At 45.5% G+C, this 27,430-nt stretch overlaps 1 protein-coding gene across 2 annotated transcripts in view; it reads right to left on the minus strand.

Annotated features, from left to right (window-relative positions):
• The window catches only part of LOC138467528 (zinc finger protein 777-like), a 453,964-nt gene that overhangs the window by 240,886 nt on the left and 185,648 nt on the right, over positions 1-27,430 (minus strand). For both annotated transcript variants that reach the window (XM_069607634.1, XM_069607633.1), the window contains exons 2-3: positions 20,951-21,077; positions 17,258-17,368 (exon numbers count right to left, since the gene is read on the minus strand). In XM_069607634.1, coding sequence (XP_069463735.1) covers positions 17,258-17,368; positions 20,951-21,077 — 238 coding nt within the window. The remainder of the gene's footprint in view (positions 1-17,257; positions 17,369-20,950; positions 21,078-27,430) is intronic.

Here is a 27,430-nt window from a genome sequence, read left to right on the forward strand (position 1 = left end):
TCAGTGAGATCAATTACAAATTACTCTTGGTAGAATTGATATTTGGATATAGGAAAATACCATTCTATGGTATTAAGACTATAGAACACAGTTTGCGTTTGCATTTAAATATAACAAAATATGTACACTCGAACAAGTGAGGCCTATACTTGCATTTATATACTTCACAATGGTGTTTGTCAGGATTTCTAGATTCGCTCTAATGCCAGAACGATCCTCATTGGGGATGAACAAAGAAATCGTCTCGGTCCTATAATCTCTATGGGCATCATTACGAGGCGGGCGGTAAGGGATTACCGGCACCGGTAAGGGCATCAGTGCCGGTAATCCCTTACCGCCTACTACGAGTTCCCTTTGCGGGTCCTCCCGTAACACCTCGTTTTTCCAGGCGTTAAGGACAGGACCCGCAAAGGGACTCTGGAGCTAATAACGGTACCGCAATTTGTGGTACCATTATTAGGGCCTTCCCCATTCCCATTGAGCCCTATTGGAGCTCAAATGGGAATGGGGAAGGCCCCTGGTGAATGGTGAATTACCGGTCCCGCCAACCTTGGAATGGAGCGGTAATTGCTCCATTCACCAGGGCAGAGTCGGTAGGATTTTGGAGGCAGCCATATAGCTAATAGCTCCATGGCTGCCTCCAACATCGTAATGAGGCCCTATATCTCTTAACACACACAGCATGAGTGCAGAGCCAGTTAACCTCTTAATGTTAATAGAGGGGTCTGCTTGTGCTGCAACCTAGCCTCTGCACTATCTATTTAATTTCTTCATTAATAATATAGTTGATATTGTGTTTGCGCTATTTTTCTAATTGCCCAACAATAAATGGTAACAGAACTCCAGCAGTAATAATAGGCAGAACCGAAGTGGGTTTTGTGAGAAACCAAAGAGTGTTTCACCGACCAATCCCTTGCGATCTGTCATTCAGGTGGCCGGGGCACGGCCATCGCTATTGGATCCAGACCCCAGGGTGCGCGAGTGCGGGAGGATCACCTGGATCAGGGGTCCCTGGGGAGTGGAGCACCCGGAGGAGGGAGGAGGGACGCAGTATCCCTGTTCCCATTTTCCTGAATAACACCCTCATTTCATTTTCTATCTAAAAACTTTACCTTCACCCCCCCTCTTTCCTACTCACACTCTGCTACACGGACCAAACCCTTGAAGGGAAGATAGACTCAAATGAGCCAGTCTGGTTGACTCACACCTGAATCCTGTTACCTTTCCCCACTGGAATAAAAGGCATAGCATGAGAGCAAGGCGAGAAGGGCGCCCGAAGCGAGCAAGACCAACAGAACGGAAGGGCAGGAAGTCCCGGGAAGGCGAGGCGACCATGGAAGCAGGGCAGACGGGACCAGGAGGTAAATGAAAGGCTATGGTCCTACCAGCGGCGGGGTGAAGGTTGCTGCAGAATCCCAAAGGGGCAACTCCTTGCTACTGCAGACGGTCATGGCGGTACCTCCTTCATGTGCGGTGTGAGGACTTGAAAGGAGGCGAGCCGCACTGGGCCAAAAGCCGTGACTAGACGGAAGGTCTTGATAAACTGTATCAGCCGCTGCTGGTGAGTGAAATGGGAGACTGGCTTGTGTTGATAAATGAAAAGGATATTAACGTTTTAAGTGCTTGTTGGTTGGGTTATCAAGAAACCGCGAGCGAAAGCACATTGTAGCAAGAATGAAGAATGCCGAGATTGTGCGTGTGTAACCGAGACAGGAGGCAAATAGTCAAAGTGGTCATACGAGGGTAAAGTCAAGGGTACAAGCCCTCCCCCCCTGTACAGTCGTCAATCCTGCATGGTGAGATCTTGGGAAAAGTCTTGTGATGCCAAGCAAAATACATTGATTTGAGGGATCCTGCCTTTTCTGAAGAAACTGCTTCCTAATGCCTATAGACTCAAGGGGTGCTCACAGTCATGCCACTTTTCTGCCTTGTCCCGTCATGTAAAGTGGGGAAGGGAGTGCACTAGTTCATCAGTCCTGAACTACGAAACCCTTTTAGACATTTAAGTTTGCACTACACTCTTTTGTTATACATACCATTGTCCCACACCCTTTTGTTATATCAAGTAAGCATTTGGCAACAGGTCTATTACTATAGGCCATTTAGATTTGACACAACACCACTAGGACATCGTTTTCTTTACTTTGATGGTCGTAGATTGCTCCCAATTTAGATTTAGATTAGGCGTTTTACTCACCCATATACTGTTCAATAAACACCCTAGGATTGTACTTGTGTCTGTCATACTTCTGATAACTATGCCTTCCTTACAGTTTACAGAAAATGTCAATAGCTCTAGAGGAATGTTGCACAAGAAAACAACTGAATCTAAACCAAGAGAAGGGTAAAATCCAGCGTTTGGACCCAGGAATAAAATGGTATAATGCATGTTTTTTTAAAGTGTGAATCAAAGTTGGGCGCTCGAGAGCCCGAGTAAAGATGGCCGAGGGTCGCTAAGGCTCTGATGGAGCTGGCCATGAACCAGCAATTTTTTCCTGCTATGAACCCGGGACCGTACATGAAAATGACCTGTTAGCAGCATGAAGGGTCCCCGACCGCTCGAGCGCAGTTTTGGCAAAGAAGCACAGCTGGCGCGCTCTACATGAGTGGATGGACGCGGTGGGCCCTCGGATGATAAACGCACGCAATCGATCCTCGCCCGCCACGGCTCCCTGCCTGAAGACGCACACTTTGTCCATGACCGCCAGCGCTGTCTTTCCATCCGGAACCCCCACCCGCATGGTCGGAGACACCTGCAGAGGTGAGCCGAGACACCCCACTCCGCAGCCACCAGCAAGATCAGCCCTGCCACCATATTGAGGGACAACGGCGGTGCGCTGCACCCGATGCCTTATCCTGACCACAGACACATATCCTGTCCTTGCTGAGACGCAGTCCCTCAGGCTGGATTCCCCCACCCGCAAGGTCGGAGGCCCGTTTTCACACAGAGGAGCACCACAGGTAACCGCTCTGCAGCCACAGGTGAGGCCAGCTCTGCCACCGCACTGAGGGAGGCCGGTAGGCGCGTCCTCCCAAAGCCCGTGGCCGGCGCCGGGTTGCTCCCCAGGAGCCCTCATCAAACAGCCTTGCCACCACAATAACAGCGGGCTTAGTGCGGTATCCTCCCTGGGCCCCCACACAGGAGCGCCACCATACTCGCCCTGAGGTGAGGCACATCAGCATGGGGTGGGCCCACCGCACATCGATGGGTTTTCTAGCCTGGTCCAGGGCAACGTACCCAACACCAGAGGGGCAGGCCTCTTAGCCCAAAGGACCGGCGTGACCCAAGAGAGTGCACAATCTTTTAGGGTGAGTGTCACATACTGCCCTACACCACGTTACATCATTGGGAGCAGGCAGCTGGATCTGGAGCATTGAACCTTGCACCTTCGCGGGGCCACCAGGCTGCGGCTGACCTACCAGTGGCCCCCCTGGCTACACCACAGAGTGTTTAAATATTGTACCACCACTACAGAAATCAGCACTAGATTGCCGGGTCCTACAGGAACAAACCATGCCAGGCTAAACATCCAAGACCCAACTATCGCTGGCTCTACTTGCAGGGACACCCTATGTCTCTCTGTTATCGAGCCTAGCGGACCCAGGACACACAAACAGCCGACCAAGAGGGCCATCAGAGGGGGCATCCAGAGTGCTATGCCGCATGTAAACCCGGATAAGTCCACTCCAACAGTGGCAGACATTGATGAAGTGTACACCGCTCCACGTCGCTCCACGAGACACAGGATGACAATGGACTTCCCAGCACAACTAGAAGCCATTCTGGCGGAAATGAAAATCATCAGCCAGCCGACAGAGAAAACTAAGACCACGGTCCAGGACATAAAACGAGACCGGCAACCGGCGAACTAGACTGAATGCACAGGCTGAAAGGATGACCGACCAGGAGCAGCGCATCAGTTTGCTCAAGGACAACCACAAGACCGCGATGTCTAAACTGGATGGGGTAATTCGGTAGGTACAGCACCTCAGAGCCAAGCTGGAAGACCACCAAGAAAACAGGTCCAGACGCAAAACCTCAGGATTGTCGGCCTCCCGGAAAACGCAGAGGGCCCAGACCTTGAAACAAGAGTGATCACACTCCGACTTCTGAATTTTCAACATAAGATGGTCATTTTGAAGGCATACAGATCTGTCGGCCGGGTGAAAATTGGGGACATTCCAATATAGCTATTTAATGACTACTCATCAGAGGTCTCCCAACGCCGGAAAGACTTTAACGCTCTTTTCGATGCGCTTAAAGGGAAAGACTAAGAGCTCAGGGAACGTCACCAGTGTCCTCAATTACAAAGAGGCATGGTGGGTCTTTAAGTTACGGTACATTGAAACAGGTCTGAATGAGGCTGCCCCGCTAGACAATCGATACTACTGAGAGGGTGCAGTGCTGTGTGTAGGCCCATACCTTGCAGCCCCCTGGTGTCCCATCCCTCACCCTCATTAGCTATTCGTTAAAACTGTGCACCCAGGGCCCCCGCCTTGTTTACCCCAGTAGTCCACCACCACTCCCTTAGGGCCTCAGTACATTTATAGTTCTCAACTTCAGGCTTCACACAGCTTGTAGTGAGTATCAGCTTTCACTGACTTCTGCTTGTACTAGCCCCTTCCCCTACCTGGCTTGTAGACAAGACCAGTTCAATCCGGCTACCAGCTGCAGCATGCCTAGCCTCTCCATACAGCACCTGGGCGGGTGCACCAGCAAATCAGTAGTGCTTCGCATGTGGAGCCTGCGCGCTGCTCCCCAACAACGTGATGACACAGTCCTTTTTTTTCTCACATTGATCATACACTACGTAAAGCTTCGGTTTCAAGACAAGGCCGACGCGCTGATTATACCTCTACACAAGGCCCCGAGCCTGTCGATTGCACGTACCTGCTCAAGTACACGATACAATTCTGAGACCCTTAATTTAGGAATCGGCATCTGTGTAACATGAACAGTGATCCTCTGAGCATGCGTACACGAGCTGTGTTTGCCAGCACTACGCATGCGCGGGCACCCGAATCAGCAGATATACAGCTTTCCTCTGCTATTGAGCACTGTAGCTGTGGCTCTGCATAGCTCCGCACGGATCCAGAGGTAAGACGCCACTCGACTTGACACACACGCGCCTTCCTCCAACTACCGTTCGTATTTATTTCTGCAATCACTACATGCCTGTTTGATTAGCACGAAACTAAATGGCATTTACTTGCCGTTTTTTTTTCTTTCTCTCCCCTCTTTTAGTACTTCTCCTGTTTCTGTCCAAAAGGGTGATTCCTACACCTGAGGTCCCACAACACACTTGTGTTGGGCCCCTGCAAACGCTGCCCTGGGGCCCTTACTATAGATGGCAGCTCGCTTCAGCCTTCACTACAACTAATCCCTGAAGGCCACTCCTACCATTTCACCAGGTAGGAACCCTGCTAATTCTCCGTTCCTAATGTGGCTGTCTTTCATTCAGGGACCATCTAGTTCTGATACATATTTTGGTTTATTCCAGATGAATTTTTGGGCTCTACCTTTTAACTTCATTCGAGGGCCCCGCCTGTTGCTGCCCATGCTTTGCTGACTGAACACAGCAAAACCAGATGGATTTGATACCTTCTTTTCCATTCCCTCTCACCCGCTCCAGCCCGGACCCTACCTCAAGGTTGGCTTGTTTTTTATGTTGCTTTTAATGAGAGCTGTTCTCTCTTTTTAGTAGACAGTACCACAACTGTACACATTACATTGACATCAGTTGTGGGTACAGGAAACCCTGTGAGTTTCTAATTTTCTTCCCCACCCCTCTTTTCTGTTTGTGTTCACCAACTTTAGGGAGATACAATCCTCTTTTGGCCCAGAAGAAGGCACCCACCCTGGAAGCCGAAACGTCCTAGGGTCCAGCACCCATAATGATGGACCCACTTTACATCTTGAGGAATTTTATGTTCCTGACCTAGACCGAGGATTGGTCACCATTACATATAAAAATAGTGTACAAATACATGGCACTTGAAGGACTACTGTATAAATGTACACTTTCTACTAACATTCACCAGTCTGTCTTGCTTTGCTCTTGCCATTGCTCTTTTGGAATGGGGCACTTTTTGAAATTAATGAAAATGTATTGCTAAGTATTTATGCCCTTGCTCAGTTTTGCAAAATATCCTTTACTCAAGATATGTTGCTAAGCAGTTACCTGTTACAAGTCTAGTACTATATTTCTAGTTTGTTTTTCGTTTTCTTTTTGGTTTTGCTTATTTTTTCTAAGCTGTGAGTAATAAAAATTGTATCACTTATGAATAAAAACTGCTGCTCTCAATCATATAGAGCTTACCAATACAATCAAACCTATTGGTTTTATTTACCCGTTTCGGGGGGTTTAGATTTAATCACAACTAAAAATCATTGGTGAATTTATGGTAACACCACTAATCTAAATATAACTAATTGCATTCCAAATTCAAAGTATGGTCCAACTTTGTCAGGCGGCTACCCCCTGTGTGACATACTGTTTACCCCAGCCTTAGGTTCCGCCTGCATGGGCTGCCCCTTCAGTTTACATAAAGGGCAAGTCTATAAGCACTACCTTAAATTCCCAGCGGTGTGGTGCATACAGTTTGATCACCAATGGCACTCGTTTGAGGATCCCGAAGATGCTTGGCGATTTTTGCAACAGCAAAACATAACCGCAACTGACTTCCCACATGCAGCTGCATAGGGGACTCAAGCACTATTGGCTGCGACATCATCTGATCAACGTTATCCCCGGACAAAGGCAGGTGACAAAGACCCGGGAGGGGTCTCAGGAGCCCTGATCATACGCAGAAGGGGCCAGCAAAATTATCTTCCTGCCCACAGCTGAGCAATAAAAACAGCACGCCAAACATAGAGAGAGAAGAGTCTTTTCCTCGACACTGTAATACCTGGTCGGATGTGGCTTGGCGTATTGCTATGGGACCTGAGTGGACACTGACTGCCGCAAACTCACTAAGGGAGACATTAATTTACAGGTATGTCGGCAGCTTACGGCTCCTGCGGCCACAATGGCCCCCATTGTTCTCATCTTCACCACTAACACTGACACGAACATTGACAGTAACTTTAAGATGGCCGCAGTTATGGTTCAGAATGTGATGTTTGGCTAGTCTTCAAGCCTCCGGGCAGTATGGGTCAAGGATTCTGGATGATCGCCACAATCCCATACCCTCGATCACATACAGAGGGTTCTCTGAATGCATGGGAATAGGTGCAGTCGAATGGGCCCGTACCCAGCAAACCCATGCATGGGCTATATTGCCTCTTAATGGGAGAGAGTGGTTTACTCTCAATGTTACGGGGGGGGAAGTTGCTCTTCACTATTATTGGTTTAGTTATGGTTTGGGGACTGGATTGTGGGAAATGGAGACAGAACCAAGGAAATGTGCTTCACAGCCGCATCTTAAGGCAAAGGAAGGCTACACAGCATAACCCCGACACTGGGGGGGCTATTCCCCCCTTTCATGAAGATGACTAAGCTCACATTGATAACCCTTAACATGCAAGGTCTGGGGCATCTCATCAACAGAAGGCAGGTCCTGAATCATATGAGAGACCTCTTAGGGGCGTTGTGTTTCTCCAAGAAACCCACCTGAACGATGTGGAATCAAAAGAAATTGGAAATACGGTGGCTCGGTGCAGCTGTTCACGCACCATACCATGGTAAACAAGGGGTCTCCATATTGATCCACAGACGAATCCCGTTCGTGCTACAAAATACTGTCTCGGACAATGAGTGCAGATATGTCATTATAAGAGGGCAGTTGCACCACCACTACGTCACACTCAATAAATACGCCCCTACAACAGACACTGTGGCACACCTTCGCTGCTTCGGCACCCTATATGGGGAGAAAACAATACTCTGCTAGATTCCGCCGACTCTTCCAGTTAGAAAATCACACATTTTTTGTAATGTTTCACAAAACAAGCAATACCACAAGCCAACAACTGAGGCATGGTACATAGGAGTTTTATGCTTATGCCCTAAACAGACGTACTTAGCATGTGTAAATAAGGAAAACAAATGTGGTGAGTAAGGGCAAGCATCCATTTTTTGAAAGAGCACATACAGACCTTTTGAAGGGTGGGTGACTTGTGCATGTTACAAAAGTGTATAGTGCGTAAAGCAACGACTAAATGTAGGTCACATTTGGGAAACGAAAGGGTTGTGTGACAAAGGGCAGGAGCAAATGGGTCGAAACATTATGAAAACCACGCAAACGCAACAAATGTCATACCTTCCGGCATTCCCACAGGCTTCCCCACGAAAACGGTACATCACATCTGTGGGTGCACCTACCTGGGCGCAAAGGGAAAAGGCTAAACCACTGGTAACCCCAAGTCTTTTGGCAGAGCAGATTTTAAGGAATTTTGCTCATGTGGACAACCTACAGATTTGGGCCTAGGGTGTCAAAGCCAACAAGGAAAACAGGGAAAACAGGGAACCACATGCATTTCCGAAAAGAGGACACCTGTGGGAATCCACAGAGGCGTGACTTTTTGCACAAATCGCCCCAGAATTTATTACCCACAACGTCAGTCAAAGTCTGAAATTTGGCAAAAATAAATCACAATTTTTGGACATTTCACTCTGCCCACCCACCGAAACACGCCGCCAACATCACATGTCCTACCTTCCTGCGTTCCCACAGGTGTCCCGACAAAAGCCGTACCTCACATGTGTGGCCGCACCTACCTAGGCGCAAAGGGAAAAGGCTAAACCACTGTTTATCCCGAGTCTTTCGACAGAGCAGATTTTGAGGAATTTTGCTCTTGTGGACAACCTACACATTTGGGCCTATGGTGTCGAAGCCACCAAGGAAAGCAGGGAACCCCATGCATTTCCAAAAAGAGGACACCCGTGGGAATCCACAGAGATGTGATTTGCGCAAATCGCCCCAGAATTTATTACCCAGAACCCCCGGCAAAGTCTGAAATGTGTCCAAAACAAATCACAATTTTCAGACATTTACTCTGACCATCCACCGAAACACGCCGCCAACACCACATGTCCTACCTTCCCGCGTTCCCAAAGGTGTCCCGATGAAAACAGTACCTCACATGTGTGGGTGCACCTACCTGGGCACAAAGGGAAAAGGCTAAACCACTGCTAGCCACCAAAGGGTTTGATGTGCCAACCTACAGATTTGGGCCTGGGCTGTCGCAGCCACTAAGGAAAACAGGGACCCCCATGCATTTCTGAAAAGAAGACACCTGTGGGAATCCACAGATGTCTGACTTGCGCAAATCGCCCAAGAATGTATTACCCACAAGCCCTGGCAAAGACCCACATGGGAGACGGGTGCCCGAGGCCAGGGACATTAACCCCGACTTTCCTGGAGCTCTGGATGGCCTGCGTTGCAGCTTATCCCTCCGGGAAAGGTCAGGGACCATGACGGGACTCCCTGGGACTGCCGCTGCACTTGGGGTTGGTCGCCCCATATGGGAGACAGCCCACCAAGGTCAGGGACATTACCCCCGACTATCCTGGAGCTCTGGCTGGCCTGCGTTAAAGATTCTCCCTCTGGGAAAGGTCGGGGACCTTGCCGGGGCCCCCTGGAACTGCTGCTGGGCTTGGGGGCGGTCAAACCACATGGGAGACAGCCGCCCAAGGCCAGGGTCACCACCCCCGACCATCCTGGAGCACTGGCTATGCTGCGTTACTGAATTTCCCTTGGGGAAGGAAGGGGACCCTGCCGGGACTCCCTGGAGCTGCTGCTGTGCTTGGGGATGGTACACCTACATGGGAAACGGATGCCCACGGCCGGGGACATCACCTCCAACCGCCCTGGAGTTCTTGCTGGCCTGTGTTACAGCTTTTCCCCACCAGAGAGTCCAGGCAGTGTGCCAATACCTTCCCAAAGGGAAAAGCTGTAACGCATGCCAGCCAGAACTCCATGCTGTTTGGGGCCAACCACATGGTTTGGCACGCAGATTCGGTGGTATGCAGGGCCATAAACATTTTACTTTTCACTGCACGCAAACATTTAGTCCTTCAATGTAAATCGAGATCCCCACCCTCAGAACCGCAATGGTCATACCTGCTTGCCAAGATTTGCAACCTAGAAAGCAATGCATTCAAGTGACTGAACCCAACTAATACATGATACCGAATAGTCAGATCCTAACAATATAGTGCTACAAGTCAGCCTATGATTAACCCGTCCGCCTCACACACAGTAACATATATGATGCCGCCACACAGATGATTACACACATTTTTCTCGTTTATATTTTGCGACGCAACCCGACCATGGTTAAGTTTAGGGAGGCGGGGGTGGGACAGGCCCGGTTGGCCAAGGGTGAGAGGGTTTTGTTGGTTATACATGGGGTACCATGTTGAGAAAATGCAAAAGGTGGATGCTTAGATAGCACCGTCATGGTTGTGAAGATATTTTTGTTTGTTGTTTTGTGGCAACGCTATGGTTCTCTGGTTTTCTAGAGCTTATTTGACTGTGCTACTTGGTATGACATGTATGCTATTGTTGCAAAAATGTAATAAACAGAAGTAAAAATTAAAATAAAAGTGGGAATCAAAGTTGAAAATGTAGACTTCTTTCAGTCTTCACGCTTGACAGGGTTGATGATGGAAGCAGATACATAAACAGAGAACTGCCTTAACACAGTACACAAACCTTTCTGTGTAAAATATGACATGCAAGCAACATCCCAGTATTAGAGGTATTTGTAGAGTGAGGGGGCAATAAACAACACTTTTTGGTGTACAACTTTGGGGTCATCAAAGTAGCCTACAAATGAGTGTTGTGGAAAACAAGTTGCATGCATCCCTTATGAGACAGCCTATAACTGCCCTAAATCAAATACTGAGATGGGAACTATGGGTCAGAGGTTATCGATAACTCTTTGCCTGCTTTATATTTCAGTTAGGTTGTGCAGCAACATGAAGGCCAACGTATATCAAAATACCTAACTGATATACTTCAAATGGATAGCTCTAAATCTTAGTCCCGGCTGTAAAACATTGCAAGAAACGTGACCATTATTGTATTCAAAAATGTATGGGATTCTTAGGAGGGAATCTTTACTTTTACTTTACTTTAACTTATTCATACACGCGCACCCAAATGGCCCAGAGTCATATGGGCACGCGGAGAATATGACCTCCCCAAAGGTGACCAAAACAAAAATGGACAACATACAACACAGTCCTAATTATCAGTCTAAACCCACCAGTCTGACCCTACCTAAACAGGAATGATTTTTGTTTCTTTTTAAAAATCTCCAAGGATTCACATCTTCTCAGATCTGGAGGTATAGCATTACATCTTTCCGGAGCAGTCACACAGAACTCACTTTTTTTTACCAAGGCTAACTTGGATCTAGGCACCTCAAGTAAACTGGAGTTACTTGATCTCAGATTCTTAACTTCTTTTTTCTTTGTAAGCCTCTCCGCCAAGTATCCCAGATACGACCCTTCCAGGCATTTGCAGGTGATTCTAAGTAATCGAAACTCAATACTGGCCTCTATAAGTAGCCAATGAAGGCTCATTCTGACTGCACAACATGTTCACATTTCTTGAGCCCAACGATGGCACGAATGGCACTATTCTGGACTACTCACAGTCTAGCCATTTCTCCTTTCCCAATCCAGCCAATAGGCTACTGCAATAATCTATTTTAGATGCAATGATAGCTCGTGCTACCGTCTCACAACTTTTTAATGATAGATATTGACGAATGAGAGGAGTCTAATATAGTAGGCTGACAAGGATACCATGCTGCTCATCTGCATCTTCATATTAAGATTTTGGGCCAAGATTAAACCCAAGGTCTTAATCTCGTTCTTTGTTGCGATTTTACAATCTGCAATTTGAAAACTTTTGAAATTTACGTTAAGATTTTTCAGTCTAGGAATGGGGCCAATGACCATGAGATTCGTTTTGTCATGATTCAGCGCCAGCCCACTGTCATGCATCCAATCCTGGATCAGACTGTAGATCTCATTGACAACTTCCGCATCTTCCAGCTAATTCCCTGTCAATGGACTTAAGACACTGAGTGTCATCAGCGTAATTAGAGAAGCAGATATTCCTCTCCTCTAACATCTGAAATAGTGGAACTGTAAAGATGTTATACAAGGATGGCGACAGGCACCCCACAAGGCAATGGCACTGGACATGCCTCTGCTATGCCACTACACACCCTAATAGTTCTATGTCCCAGAAATGAGCGTATCCGGGACACCGCTTAGTCACTAAAGTTTGCCACTTACTGTAATCTTTGTAATAGGAGAGGGTGTTCGACTAAATAGAACACGGCCAAGAGGTCCAGCACCATGACTAACATGGTTTGGACTTTACTCATTATTTTCATCATGTTGGACTTCAGATCTAAAAGAGCTGATTCTGTGCCGAATCCCGGCCTAAACCCAGATTGCCAATTATTCAGAATGCTACATTTCTTGAGGTGGACTAGCACTTGCTGATAAGTCACTCTATCCAATATTTTAAGGAGGAATGGCAAGTTGGTGATTTGTCTGTAGTTATTGGAATGCCAGGATCAAGACCGTGTGTTTTTAGCAAAGGTGTGGTCCATGCTCCCTTTTATGACCTTCCATCACAGAAGCATTGACAATTTTAGTGTGAATACCAATCAGCAATTCTGAGCAAGATGGAACCGCTGTTGCTGGGCATATGTCTCCTTTGCAAACCGATGGTTTGAGTTTTTTCATTATGCCACTCAGCGCATCCTCTGTAATGCTTTTAGAATAAAACATAGGGAGACCATGAGGCCCCAAGGACTCGGTAGAAGCCCTGGGCCCACACCCTTCCTTTGTACCCTCCAAATATTTTATGGCTCTCACCTTGTGTATATTCACTTTAATCTTTTCCAGGTGGTCCACCATGAAGTCCTGGATTAAGGTGCACCAAGCTGTATTTTTGGATATGCTTTCTTGGGAATTGTTCTCCGGCTTCTCTAATTCCTTAAAAATTCTAAAAATCTTTTTCAAGTCATGTTGAGCTTCTGCTATGCGCGAGTCATAAGTGCATTTTTTTGCCTTGATCACTGCTTCTTTGTAAATTGTTGCTGCGGTATTACAACTAGCTTTATCCATCACTGTCTGAGAAAGTGTCCAAAGATCAAACCTTTTCCTTTTACATATTAAATCCTTCAATTCATCAGAGAACTAATGAATTGAAGAATTTAATATGTAATTCTATATCCTGTACATTACCATTTTGGTTTTCAAAGGAGCAAGTGTATTAGTTGCCTCTCACAACGTGTCAAGAAACACTTTCGTCAGATCCTCCAGAGTATGCAGGAATGGTAATTTTGTTGTTACAGGTGCGATTCAATCCTGCATGTATTCAGGTTTGCACTTCATAATGTTTCTTGACCTAGTCCATTTTTTTGGCAGTGGTGTTCCGTACTTTACGCTCCAGAAAGATAGAGAAGCAGATAATAAAAGTGGTCCGGCTATGGACATGGGGAAATTATGGGTTTACTTATGTTAGCATTATAAGAGCCCATCCAATCTAAAATATTGCCTTTTTTGTGTGTGTGGGCTGCTCAATTTGCCGTGCAAAACCTATGCTAGCCAGAAACCTTTCCAGTTCCTTGATCAACAGGTCACTCTTGACACCTTTCCAAAGGTTAAAGACTCCCAGTAGAATCCATGTTGATGTTTGTTTAACCAACGGGGTATAAGACTACTCAGTTGGGAAACAAATTCAGTCATTACATTCGGGGGCCTATATATGAGCATCATATTAATCATTATTGTGGCTTCAGTCCTCACTTTTGAGAGCTTCACATCCCGTTGGTCCTGCTACCTCTGCATCCCCGATGTCTAGGCTGTTTTTATGAATAAAAGCCACACATCCATCTCCTTGATTCATCCTATTTATATACCACATGGCATAGTCCTTGGGAGTAGCAAGTAAGATGGATGGACCTGCTGCCTCATGTAACCAAGTTTGTGTTAGGACAATAATATGCTCAGTCACTTCCACTGAATGCTTAACCAAGGATCTGGTATTGAGCAATAGCATCTTAAGATCATTGTTCAGTTCACAGTTCGACTACTTTACCTGTACACTATCAGTGCTCAAATCCTTTTTAACTCCAGTGTCCAAAGAGTAAGGGAGCTCCGCATTACCATCTAACTGTAAGCCACTATGCTCCTGAGCCCTAATGGTAAACTGGGACGAAATATCTGTGCTCCCTGGAACCGAATTCAGGGGGTGAGACACGCGTTCCCTTTGTCGGTCTGAACCGCCTCGTTCCCCATAAACAGCCCTGTCCTAATATCATGGAGTGCTACAGGGTTATAGTACTGAGTCCTGATCGCAGCATGTCTTGCCGCAGCTTTAGAGGAGGCCATTGAGTTATCATTAAATATTTTCTCTACGTTGCCCCGCGACAACTTCATCACTGTCAGCGGATGCATAGTGCCCTGTGCCTGGCGTAAGAAACATACTTACCTATAAAGCACAGAACAGCAGAGCATCAGCATAGATGCCAAAAAATTGCCTACAGGTGCAACATGGTTATGGGTCGATAATGATGTTCTTAAATTGCAACAAATTCCAAATTGCATCCGACTTTTTTACATTATAAGGTCCCTATGAATTTGGAGGAATATCTTGATATTCATCTCTCTTTCGACCAAAGGAGTTAACACTTAAAATGTACTCTAGACATTCTTCTGCTAGCTGTATGGCTTATAGATTACAAATCAACAGCAGGTCTTGAGACTGTGTTTGTGCCACATGATATGGTCATTTGTTTTATTTTTATAAACAAAATGTGTTTTAATATTACTAGAAAGAATATTTTTAACCAATGGGGATCAACCGATGTGCAATAAGAGGGAAACAACAAAGCCATGGAGAGCGGTTTCACAAATTAAGACAATCAATTTGACACCCTAACTGATGTAACAGCAATCACCCTAACTGATGTAATGGTAATTGATGTGCAGTAAGTACATTTAATGAATTCTAATTGATGTAATTATAACTAAAGTGCCATTAGAAAATTGTTTCCTAGGAGCGTGTGCATACTGGTTCCTAACTGTTGTGAATAATTAGTAGGGGGTGTCTTACTAGTAGTACAGTTGTGATGAATACTATTCTTTTTGTGAATATATATTATAGTTTGTGCAGTGTGCAAGGTGTAGTATTTTGTCTTTTTCTGTGTTCTTATAATACTTAGTTACAATAAATGCACATGAATTTGTATACATATGCATAGCAATCGGTGTACTAATTGGCTCTAAGTTCCTTGTCAGTGGGGAAGTTGGTCTCCCCGGTTTCATGATGGAGTGACATGATATGGGGAATCATAACATTTGCTACTCATTTGCCCTTTATACAGAGACCTGCTAATCATGCAGTTGCTTCCATTGTTTGAATTCAATGTCATATTGCTTTGCGAAGCCCTAATCTTTGCATGTATACATTAATCTAATATGAAGTGTCAAGGTGTTCTGTAAAAAGACCTAGAGAAGGCGTAAAACACAAACTTCATCAATGTAGAATTTAGTGGTAGGACATATTCAGGAGCTTTTCTGCTTCTGTAAGTAATTAACTATCTTAATGTACATTATGCATTTGCCTTTTCATGTTGATATAGAATACAATATGCAAACATATTAGATGATGCTTTAGAAATAGAGCCATTAATCAAATAGTTACTCTCAAAATTCTTTGTGGATGAATGTTAATGTTAAATGAAGGAGGACAGTTATGTCTTGCACTCAACTGAAAATATCTTTATACATAGTTGTTATACTCTTATATTTGTACGGGGTATACATTTTAGGAGTCAGTTGTACCCAAAATAAACAATGAATGAAAATTAGTCCTGTTTCTCTCATTGGAATTTATCTGGAAAGTTAAAGATTAGTTAGGTTTTCAAAGAGGCTGACCTAAAGGAAAATAAGAACGTGTTGGAAATCTATACAGCAGTTGCCAAAGTAGTTTATGCTGTTGCATAGTGTTGTAAAGGATAGCCATTCTTATTACCAAACTTAATTGTATTCAACGTATTGACTCTTGTAAGATGAGGGGATATGTTGACCCTGCCAGAGTCAAATTTATGACCTGCAGATTACAGCGAAATATCAGCACTGAGCTCTTAACTACTGAGGCATGTGACTGACTGCATGACTAAGATACAATTTGTGTCAACACAAAGATGAATGAGTACTGAATAGAACGTTTATTTTGCAATTCGTAAAGCCGTTTTCTAAAACTACAAAAATTTGCAATGGAAGGAATCTCTCCAAGAACCAGAGCAAAGTGAGAAAATGTCTTTGTGTTGTAGTGGATAACAATGCAAGGATAGAGTAGCATCATTCAAATTATAACCAATAGCAATGCTGCCTTACATATCTGAAGCCTACAACTATAGGCACGCCAACATGCTTGGTACCTAAGAAACAAGATAACAGGGGCCTTAATTAAACAACAGCTGTATTCGATTCAACCAAGAAGTCAAGTTCCAGTGATATTGATAAATTATGCACGAGATACCTGTGTACATTTCATTTTATCAACAAGAATGTATTAGGAGTAGGTCGAGAGGGGTGACCCTCTGTGGTAAGTTGCAATCCAGGCAGCATATTACTGTTTATTTGGTATGGCTAACCTTTCTGAATTTCATCACATAGTTTGGAAAAGTAGTTTTGTCTTCAAATGGCAGCATATACTGTTACTATAAATGGATTACTTCAGCGACTATTTGCATAATGTGTTGTATGAGCAGCAATAAGTAATACGTGGGTGATGAGACAAGAGGTTGATTTAATTTACGAGCTTGAAATACAAAGAGCTGAGCAGTGCCCAATGCTAGAGTTTCTTCTTCATGGATGCCAGAATTTGAAGACGAGCAGACAGATACATTTTGCACCTTTCGGAAATCGAATCTTGAGGGAGGCTGTTATGTTTGCATGTAATGCCTATTTCATGTGTAGCACAAGGCAGTCTAAGGGAGCACTCTGATTGCTGTGCACTATGATGAAAAAGGCCTGAAGTGACCAAAATGACACGCCAAATCAGGCATGACTTCCTTCGGACCTTGAGGTCTGGCCTTCCAACTCGATCTCCTTTTGTAAACAAAAGTGAGGCAGCCAGGGCCTCATATGTTTCAGAATGTTTGAATGCATAGGACAAAGACTTGTATCGTTCCAGTTTGATGGCACTGGGTGTTTCCTGGGCTCTTCAAATATAAATATAAATATCAATTATGCACATCACACTCACTCACTTTGTGACAAGTCAGGAACGTATCTTCTTTCAGAATCATCAAGTTCAGCCAGGCACAGGTCTTCCTTTTCTTTAGCTCTCAATGAAAAGACTGAAGTGGCAATAAGAGGACCTGGTTGTAAAGGTAAACATAAAATAACAATGAGGCTATAGCAGACTCCTCAATGAACCAAAGAATCAATTATTAATGCAAAGGGAGGCTTTGACAAGTTAGCGAAAGGACAGTCCTACAGGTCCAGGCCTGGAAAAAATAATTCATTCAGTATGAATGGAGTACATGTTTCTTGCTGTCGCTTTCAATACTAGGCGTTCTGCCTCTTTCCTTACTGAGATCCCGAGGGCACCCCTTGATGCCATTATTACCATGCAGCGGTGAATCGGAAGAATGCATCCTTCATCCAGCATGTGCTTCCCACTTCCACAGCTGCATGCACATCAAGGTATGGGGTAGGGTCCTCAGTCTGAAGGGGTGCTAGTAAGAAGAGACATGGTGAGCTTGGCAACATGATGGAATCAGGGGGTCAGTATGTATTGCCAACTTCAGAAGTACTTGTATGAACTCTCCTCTTAGCTACTGCTGCCCCTTCCCTCCACAAGCAATCAAAAATGTAAAGGATACAGTGATAATACATGAACAGGAGGAGCAGTTGGGGGGTAAGGTTCACATGACAATTTGGTTGTTTTTGGTAGGAGATGTTCTTTAGGCATGTACTGATGTAATTAATTTTACTTTATCGGGGACTAAAGGAAGCTTTTGGCTATGAATCTTTTCTACACCTCATATAGCAGCCTTATTATCAAAACAGACTGCAAAGACAATGGCTGGCAAATGTTTCATGCAAATTAACATGGCAGTGTTGCAATGGTCTCTTGTAGATGGTGGCCTGGAGGAGAAGACATTTTTGACTAGTACAAACAAACCAAAAATAATAACAATAACAGTTTCCTTTGAGGAGCTCAACGCCCACTGAAGAATCTAAGTGAGGCAGTAGGAGAAGTCCCAATTTTTATCAACCACAGAAAAATGAAAGACTGAACCAGCCCTCCTCTGATTGAAACCCATAACCTGAAGGTGAACCCACATCATTACCTCCCCGTCCCTTTTCCTCGTTCCAGTACTTATGTGTGAGGTGTCCATCTCCCACAGAAACCTTTTCTTTATTTCTAAACTCCATAGGTGCCGCCCCCTCGCTGAGAAATATCATGCATCGCCTACCTATATCCTCAAGTAACTACAGTTCTTAAGGATAGAGAGATATTTAATATCTCTCCAAAAAAACATATAGTTTGAGAGATTGGCACACACCACCTTCAGTGGAGTGCCAAAGGGAAACCTAGTATCCCCCCTTCTCTCTACTCCTGTGACTTTTTAGTCACACAGACAATCTCCTAGTTATGGATGGTGGCAGTGGACATGCTCTACCAAAGTTTGTGTAATTTGTATACCGCACGCTGCGTCCATAGCCTCGGTAGTGCACAATAGGGGCACCCAAGTACCAACTTGGGGTCTCTCTTCTTTTTTTTTACATTAATAGAGTGGTTGTTAGCCCTTCTTCTACCATTCTGGGAGGGGGGAGGTCAACATGTGTCTTTTGCCTTTGACGGGAACTCTTAGGTATCCCCGCCTAGGCTCCAGAATGTCTGGGCAGGCGAGAAGGTGGGGAGGAGTCTGCCAGAGTGTGTGAATAGGACCAGCTCCCACAGGGGCCCTGGCTGTCCTGATTGGACAGTCAAACGCCCCTTTCTGTAAAATGCTGAGAGAGATTGCAGAGGAGTGTGTGTTGAAACTGTATAAAAGTAGAGGCTTCTGAGTGAAAAGCAAGCCGACCACTGGAAGCTGAAGTAACTGAAAAAGACGACCAGAGATGCCTACAGACCCTTTGCAACACTGTGAAGCGATCACTGCTGCCCTGATCCAGTTTTCTAAGCTATAGAGGAGCTCCGAAGAGGACGTCTTCTTCCCTTTGGCTGGTGAGAACAACCGGTCCCAGCATGAAAGTTGACTCGAGACATCGCCCGGGGTCTGGGGAGTTTAGAGAGCTGCGGAACCCTAATACCAGGGGACCTGCTGCCCATTTCGAGTGCATCGCTGTGGAAAGGCCGAATCCGCCCACATCTTGCTGAACCTGTAAGGAGCCACCAGAATCCGATTTAACTCTCCCAGACCCCCTCTCCAGAGTGCAGTACTGCAAGAAGCGAAGAAGATTGACCGGACGATCTGTGTCCTTTGTTGGTGCTGCAGTAAAGCCGCCAAAACCGCAGAGTGAACCAAGAATTAATTTTTTTAATTGTAATTAATTAATTAAATTAACTTTGCAAAAAAAACATTAACTTCAAAGCCCTCTGCATCGCCCACAAATCACTACACGGACAAGGATGTGAATTCCTTCAAGCCAAATTCAACTGCTATCAAACAGGAAGAAAGCAAAGATCAAGCAACGACCTCCAAATCGAAACGAAACACCACAAAAAAAAAGAAAATTCGGAGGAACCACATTCTCACGTCTAATAGCCAATGTATGGAACTCAATTCCAAAGGCAATAAGAATGACAGAAGACCACCTTACCTTCAGAAAAGAACTGAAAACCTGGCTATTCAATTCACTCAGACTAGCATAAAAACAGGAACCCCCCACAACTATCATCACAAACCCAAACCAATAAAGGGACAGTATGGATCCTGGAACCAACAATAAAACCACACTGTACTAACCAAAAACCACTAACCACCCTGCTCCTTGATCCTCTTCAGCATACAGCACATTTACATCACATGATCCAACTGGTTAACCTACCACACACAATACACACATCCACCAAAAGACATACTGTTGCAAATAAACAACTCAGACACTGGACATTGCCATTCTGGACACAATAACCCTGTTAGCCACCATCCAAACACACGCAAAAAAAAATAAACAGACATGCACAGAAGCCAGTTCCTCCTGGTTCTGCAAGCACCAACAGAAGAGCACAACCTCTATCCTATCCCTCTTCCCTCACTAAACTACACAATCCACTTTCTCACAGTCACGTGAGCGCCTGGAGACCATGCTAATATTAGCAGGGCGTGATATAAGTCAATCTTACATAAGATAACATAACTTAATATGCTTCCATTGTCTTAGCTCAGTCGGCCAGAGGTATTTGCCTGTGTTGCACATTTCTCCAGTGTCTATTTTCTTTATGCCTTCTTTTTCTTTCCAAACTTCACAACTTACGTAAATAAAGTGTCATGGCATGCAAACACAGAACATCATCTCCCATAATCAGCCAATGAAAGAATACAAGCCCTTTCTCTTTCGCTTGCTGGAGCGATGCAGGCTGCATTGTCATATTAGTAGTCAAATGAAATACGGTATTAGAGTAGACAGGTTACATGATTTTCTTAAGAGATTTATGATGCCCAAATATAAGACTGGAAACCTTATATTTCTTAGAAAGCTGTACAAGTCAATTTTTCATTTCAATTGTCTATCATAAAATCACGAGTTTCCTTGAATCCCACTTAATCCATGCACTAAAAAATGACAGCATGCTAGAGTACTGTGTGATATTCAGAAAAACTGAATACTTTTAAATGAAAGCACACTCTGAGGTTCATTAAAGTTAAACTGTGAGAAATAGGTAAAGGTTGGGTGTTTCACAGACCACACTACACAGAAATCAAGGTAGACGGTGGCGTGTTTACCGAGTGAGACCATGGCTTGGTGAATTTCCTTCATCACGTTACTGTAAAGTTCCTTCTGCCATTCATGTAACAGCTTCCACTCGTCATCGGAAAAGTAGGCAGCGACATCACGAAATGTAACTGGTGCCTGGAAGAAAAGAACAATGAACAACGCCATTTCATGAAAAATAATATACTTCCATTTTAAAGCACATAAGGATTTCCCGGTCATTCCAGTCAGCCATTTCCACTCCATACGCTTGGCACACAGACCTTTAATACTATCCAATGTAACATTGCTTACACAGGCCCTTTTTTAAAATTCATTTACAGTTTCGTTTTTTGCGACTCCTGCTGGTAGGATGTTCAACATAAACACTAATATTTACATGCAACAAATGTTGTCTAATGTTACTCGTGGTCCCCACCCCCTGCTATTTCAGTCTTACACAGAAATAGCACAGAGATAGTGACCTCTCAACGAATAGTATTAAAACAACACACCATTTCCACTATGACCTCTTTAAGTATGGTAATGTGTTGTATATCCATTCTATTAATCCTTTCGTCCTGTATATATTGCACTAATAAATACAATCACAATCTTCCTACTTGAACACCCCTGAATAGAAAGAGGACATTTGCTATCCTCAGGGGTTCAAATTTGAAGTTACATGCTACTAGCCGGCCATAAAAAAAAATCATGTGCCACTACAATTCTACACATGCACACAGCACACTAGTTCTTACTCAACAAGAGTCAATTACCACTGGCTAGTGGTGTGTGAAAATTGTGCATGCTGCTATCAGACACTTGTAAGCTGTGGAAATTAAAAGTTGGATTCATCAGGTCAGGATCATTAGAAAAAGTTTCCAATGCACTTATTGCCTGAACCAAATTTCTCAAATAATGATTTGCAGGTCCCAAGTTCTGCAGAAAAATCATTCAAGGGATGGAGATGCACTTCCTTCTGAGAATCCATATTCAATAAAGAAAAGTCCAGAGCACAGTGTCCCGATAATTGTTAATCAAGTGTTACATATCAGAGGCTGTGGAGTTCTCCACAGCTATCAAGGGATGCTGCCGTCAGGGTTGCGTGTAACTGGTGCTTTCCATGGTGACATGGGGATCAGAGGAGTCCATTCATACTATAAACTCCAGTAAGGATTTGGGCTTGCAAGAATGGCACAGAATGAGGCTTCCACATGAAGCATCCCCTGTGTGAATGCGCGCTACCCTTGGCTCACCACTGAAATGCCCTTGAGACTGAGAGGCATTGCGTCTTAATGCAATTTAATTCCGAAGTATGTCACTTCATAGTTTCCTTTGGTGCTTCTATTTTGCTGACCCTACTTGCCTCCAGGATAGTACCAAAATGTTGCCTAAAAAACTGTGCAACAAGTACTATTACTGTGCCTTTGCGCAATCCCAAAACTCACATTATGCTAAGGGGTTGTTCCTTGCCTCCAGCTTTTTGATTTGGATTAAGGAAATCTCTTGGCTGCTAACCTCATCTTGTTGCTTAACCTGTCTCTTGGACCTATCTTTTGGTATTGTTTTGGATCTGCTGGCTTAATGACCTACGGTTTGCATATAGAATCGATTGGCCTAGCAGTTAATATTGGTGTATTGGATTTCCATCTGTGCTCTCTCTGCCCGCTCTTGTTCTTAGTTACATTTCGGTTCCTCTCCTCCCATCCCCTTTCTGCTCTTGATATGGGTTCCTTGGATTCCATGTTTTCTTCCTCTCATTCTCTAGCCCTCAACCCACACTGTACTCTACTGTGTAGATTTTCTTTCTTGTCCTCTTAGTTGAAGTCCTCATGTCAGCAAACAGCTCCTCCTTATGAGCCTTTATTCATTCTTTCTCATTTTGCCACTTATGGCCAGACGGTCACCACTTGCTTATGGACTCAGGCTAAACTGTCAGGAGTACATCACTTAGGATTACCACATTCTACTGAGCCCTCCAAGGTAGACATACATTACTTGGGGAAGAAGGGGTGGAAGTTTTGTAAGGGTGATGCCTCAAATTCTGGGTTATCCTGGTTTCTTGTTTTTTCCTACAGATTGGGAGAGAGACTGCAGTGTTCCTCCTGTCTTTCACCTGACGCACTGACTCCTGGAGTTTACTTATTTTTGGCAGCAGGTGTGCCGGGGGAAGGAAAATTACCTCCTTGGAACTGTTGGAAGGTGTTAGAAAAAGAGTTGTTTTTGCTACATTCCCTCCCATAGGCATCTGTGGAATGTCCACCTATTTTCGTCAAAGTAATGTAAGGGGCAGCACAGGCTGATTTTATGCACCATGCCAAAATTCTTATCACAATAAATTCAGTGTTTCACCTGCATAGAAATGGTTGAAAGGCGTACCTTACAAAAATACATTAAGGTGTCTCTTAATGGTGAAACCAAGGAAAAGAAAAATGTATTTTGAAATAATTGGGTAAACTGGTTATTTCAGCCCTCAAAATATTGAAACAGTAAACAAATGCCTGGTTTTAGGTCCACAGACAGAACTACTCACATGGATCATGCATTTAATTACTTGCTTAGTCTTACCCAGGCAGTCTAGCTGAATCAGAGGGGTCCTCCAAACTCTGCACCCATTAGTTTGTTCAGAGACTTGACCTCCGGCTGCTGCCTGTAGTCTGTGTCCCTTGTATAGTTTGTGTCCCTGTGTATAGCTGGTTATAAAGGGATGAACCCACTCACACAGGCTTATTTGAAGCACCATTGTTTCCTTGATAACCAATCCTCATTAGTGGGTGTCATTCATATATCAATAGTTTCAGTCAGCTGGACCTAAACTTGAAGTCTGTGGCCCATTAGAATAACATTAGATTTAAAAAATATTCATTTTCAAACTTCAGATTAGAACATGCTCATGATAGTTGCAGTAAATTAGCATCTGCTTCATACCACTGCCATTCACGACTAAGCGTTTTCTCCTTTCATGGCGTCAGATTTTTAAGAAGGTGGTGAAATTTCCAAATTCACATTTACAGAGATCTTATTATAATGAGTTATTCAACAGAACTGTCCAACAATTTTCAAGAACGTGTTCTGTGAGAAAATGGAAATGCCGTTTTCCTAAGCTACATTGTGCAATGAATATATTATAATTACTGTAGTGACTAACATACACCTAGTCCATAGTCCCCTTTCCTCCATACTGTATGGGCCTCCCTCGCTAGGGATGGGAGACGGAACCTTTTTCACCAGAATAAATCTTCTTCCCCCCTAAATTCAGATGTATGTCTCTATGGTGATTAACTTACAATTACTCCTACGTCCTGTCCCCTTTCCTCCATACTGTATGGGCGATTACAACTGAATGTAGCCCCAGGGAGGAAAGGTGACCCTCCTAAGAAAACAAGTTCCTTAATACTTCCTACCCAAATGCCACGTCGGACCTGGAGCTAGCATCCAAGCAGTAGTGCTTGCAGAAGGCCGAAGGTGTAGCCCATGTAGCCACCTTGCTGATGACCTGCCACGGAACGTGCTTCTGGAAAGCAACAACCGTGGCCTTGGCTCTGATAGCATGGGTATGCATATTTGCCGGGAGTGGTTTGTGCTGCCCCTCATAAGCCTCCTTGATGGCCGTAACCATCCATCTTGCTATGGAGAACTTGGAGGCCAGGTAGCCTGGCTTTGACCCACCAAAGTTGACAAAGAGAGCATCTGATTTGCAGAAGCTCTTGGTTCTGTCTACGTAGAATTTTGGAGCGCACCTAACATCTAGACAGTGCAGTACCCTCTGAGCTTCGTCCTAAGGGTCAGCGAAGAAAGTAGGTAGCACTATCTCCTCATTCAGGTGAAACGAGGAGACTACCTTAGGAAAGAACGCAGGGTGAGTTCTAAGCACCACCTTGTCCTTATAAAAAGTATGTAAGGCTATGAAGCCACCAGTGCCTGGATTTCCCTAACCCTACATGCAGACGTAAGACCCACCAAGAGTGTTGTCTTAATGGTGACTAGCCTGATGTCCACGGATGCCATTGGCTCAAATGGTTTATGCGCCAAGGTGCCCAAGACTACATTGAGGTCCCACACTGGGTGTGGCTTCTTGATATGCGAATAGAGCGTGGTGAGGCGCGCCAGATGTCTTTTAACCATCGGATTGGTGGATGAGAAGAACTCCTCTTCCGAGTTCCTGTAGGCTCCGATGGCCGCCAGATAGGCGAAGCATGTTTCTACTTGCACCCCTGAGGGTTTGAGGTGTGCGGTAAAGGATAGCACGTCGTCCAACGTGCAGGTCAGCGGATCGACCTCCTTTGACAAAACCTAGTCCGCTTGCTTTTGTACTGGCTCCTAGTAGCATCGCTCCTAGCGCCCTGTATGATGTCCAGGTTAGCCTGTGACAGACGCAGATGCTTTAGTGTGACCTGTTCTGGAACCACGCTGGAAGGGATAACTTCTGGGGTTGGGGTGGATGACCGTGCCTTCTGCTGAGATAGTAGGTGAGCTGGGCCCAGCGGAAGGTGCACCGGGGGCTGATCCAAAAGGCTGAGCGGCTCCGAGAACCATGGCCTTGCCGGCCACCAAGGAGCTATCAGGATGATATGGATGTGCCGGGACTCCCTTATCATGCAGATCACCCTGTGTACCAGGGGAGTGGGAGGGAAGGCATATGTGTACATGTTGTTCCACTGTATCTGTAAGGCATCAACCAGAGAGCCCCTGCCCTGTCCCTGCCAGGACGCAAACTGGGGGCACCTTCTGTTGGACCAGGTGGCAAGAGAAGATCCCCTGAAGGACCTGTTCATTCAATTGCCATTCGTAATTGTCCACACCCAGCCTGTTGAGCCTGTCCGCCTCCAGGTTGGACTCCCCCGGGAGGTGGATTGCTGCCAGGTGCATGTTGTTTACCAGAGCCCACTCCCAGATGCTGACTGCTAGAGTGCAGAGGGGAGGCAACCTGGTGCCACCCAGCTTGTTGATGTAATACATGCTGGTGGAGCTGTCTGTTTGAATGAGGATCATCTTGCCACTGATCATCAGGAGGAAGGCTTTGAGCGTGAGCCAGATGGCCATTAACTCGAGCCAGTTGATGTGGGCCTCCTGCTCTTGGCGGAACAAACCCCATGGACACTGTGGCTGTCCAAGGTAGCTCCCCAGCCCTCTAGGGATGAGTCTGATGATGGTAACTTGGGGTGCTGGTTGCCGGAAGGGCCTGCCTATCCGCAAGTTGTAGTCCGTGTTCCACCAGAGTAGGTCTTGGCGGAGATGCAGAGGGATGCTGACCAGCTCCGCCTGGAAACCCTTCTCCTGACTGCAGGAGGCTGCGAAGTGCAGCTGTAAGCGCCTCATTTTGAGCCTTGTGTATGGCACTGCCAGGAGACATGATGCCGTGGATGTGTTGGTACCACCATGCCGAGGTCAGTGCTCTGCTGAGAAAATGCCCCATGGCCCTTTTGATGGCTGTGATCTTGTCCTCCGAGGGAAAAACTGTCTCAGAGCTTGTATCCCAGATGAGGCCCAGGAACGTTAGATTCTGCGTGGGCTCCAGCTGTGACTTTTTGAGATTGATGGAAAATCCCAACTCATGCAGAGTATTCATGAGGGTGGACTGCCTCTGGATATCCTGCTCCGACGAGCCAGTCGTCTAGGTATGGATAGATGTGGTCACCTTGGGCCCTGAGAAGGGCTTCCACCTCGTTCATCGGTCTTGTAAATACTCTGGGTGCTGAATTGAGGCCAAAGGATAGAACCTTGCATTGGAAAGGAAAGCCCATGATCCTGAACCTCAGAAAGCACTGATGGGGCTGCCAGATCGGATGTGTAGGTACGCATTCTTCTGATCCAGGTAGCACATCCAGTCTCCCATGCACAGTGTCTCTGCTATAAGCGCTGGGGTAACCATCCTTAACTTTTGAAGAGGAAGGGAAAGGTTCACGATGGGAAAATCCAACACAACTCTCAGGCCCACCTGGTTCTTCTTGTGTATGGGGAAAATCCGTGAATAGAAGCCCAGACCCTGCTGGGAGGCTGGGGCTTCTTCCACTGCCTGACTCTCTAAGAGCAATGGAATTTCCACCAACTAAGTTGCTGTCCCAATCTGTGGGAGCAGAGGGGAGAGGGGAAGGAGGGAGGGATAGGTAGGTGGTAGCCCGTGGACACTACTGAGAGGATCCAGAGATCCGCGAACATTGTGCGTCAGCATTGGGAGTGAAGGGCAAGCCTGCCCCCGCCAGAGACTTGTAGATCCGGATGGGCATGTCATGCCTTTTTTCCATCTGAGGCTGAGGAGGGGGACTGAAAAAAGCCCTTGTGCGCAGCCTTGTGTTGTTTGCGCCGGTGCTGTCTCACAGACATGTCAGTTTGCCTGGTTCGCTGTTCCTGAAAGCCCCGGAAACCACTGAAGTACTGACCGTTGGTGCATCTGGCTGTATGCTTTAGGAGTGGCCTTAGTGAGGATGGATAAGGATTTGGCAGTCTGTGAACTGTACTTTTTCTTATCCAGTTCCTCGTCCATAGTGGAATGGAACAGGTCACCACCC

Source organism: Ambystoma mexicanum, chromosome 4q (assembly GCF_040938575.1).
Source record: "Ambystoma mexicanum isolate Mex_15411 chromosome 4q, UKY_AmexF1_1, whole genome shotgun sequence".
In the NCBI taxonomy this organism is placed as follows: Eukaryota; Metazoa; Chordata; class Amphibia; order Caudata; family Ambystomatidae; genus Ambystoma; species Ambystoma mexicanum.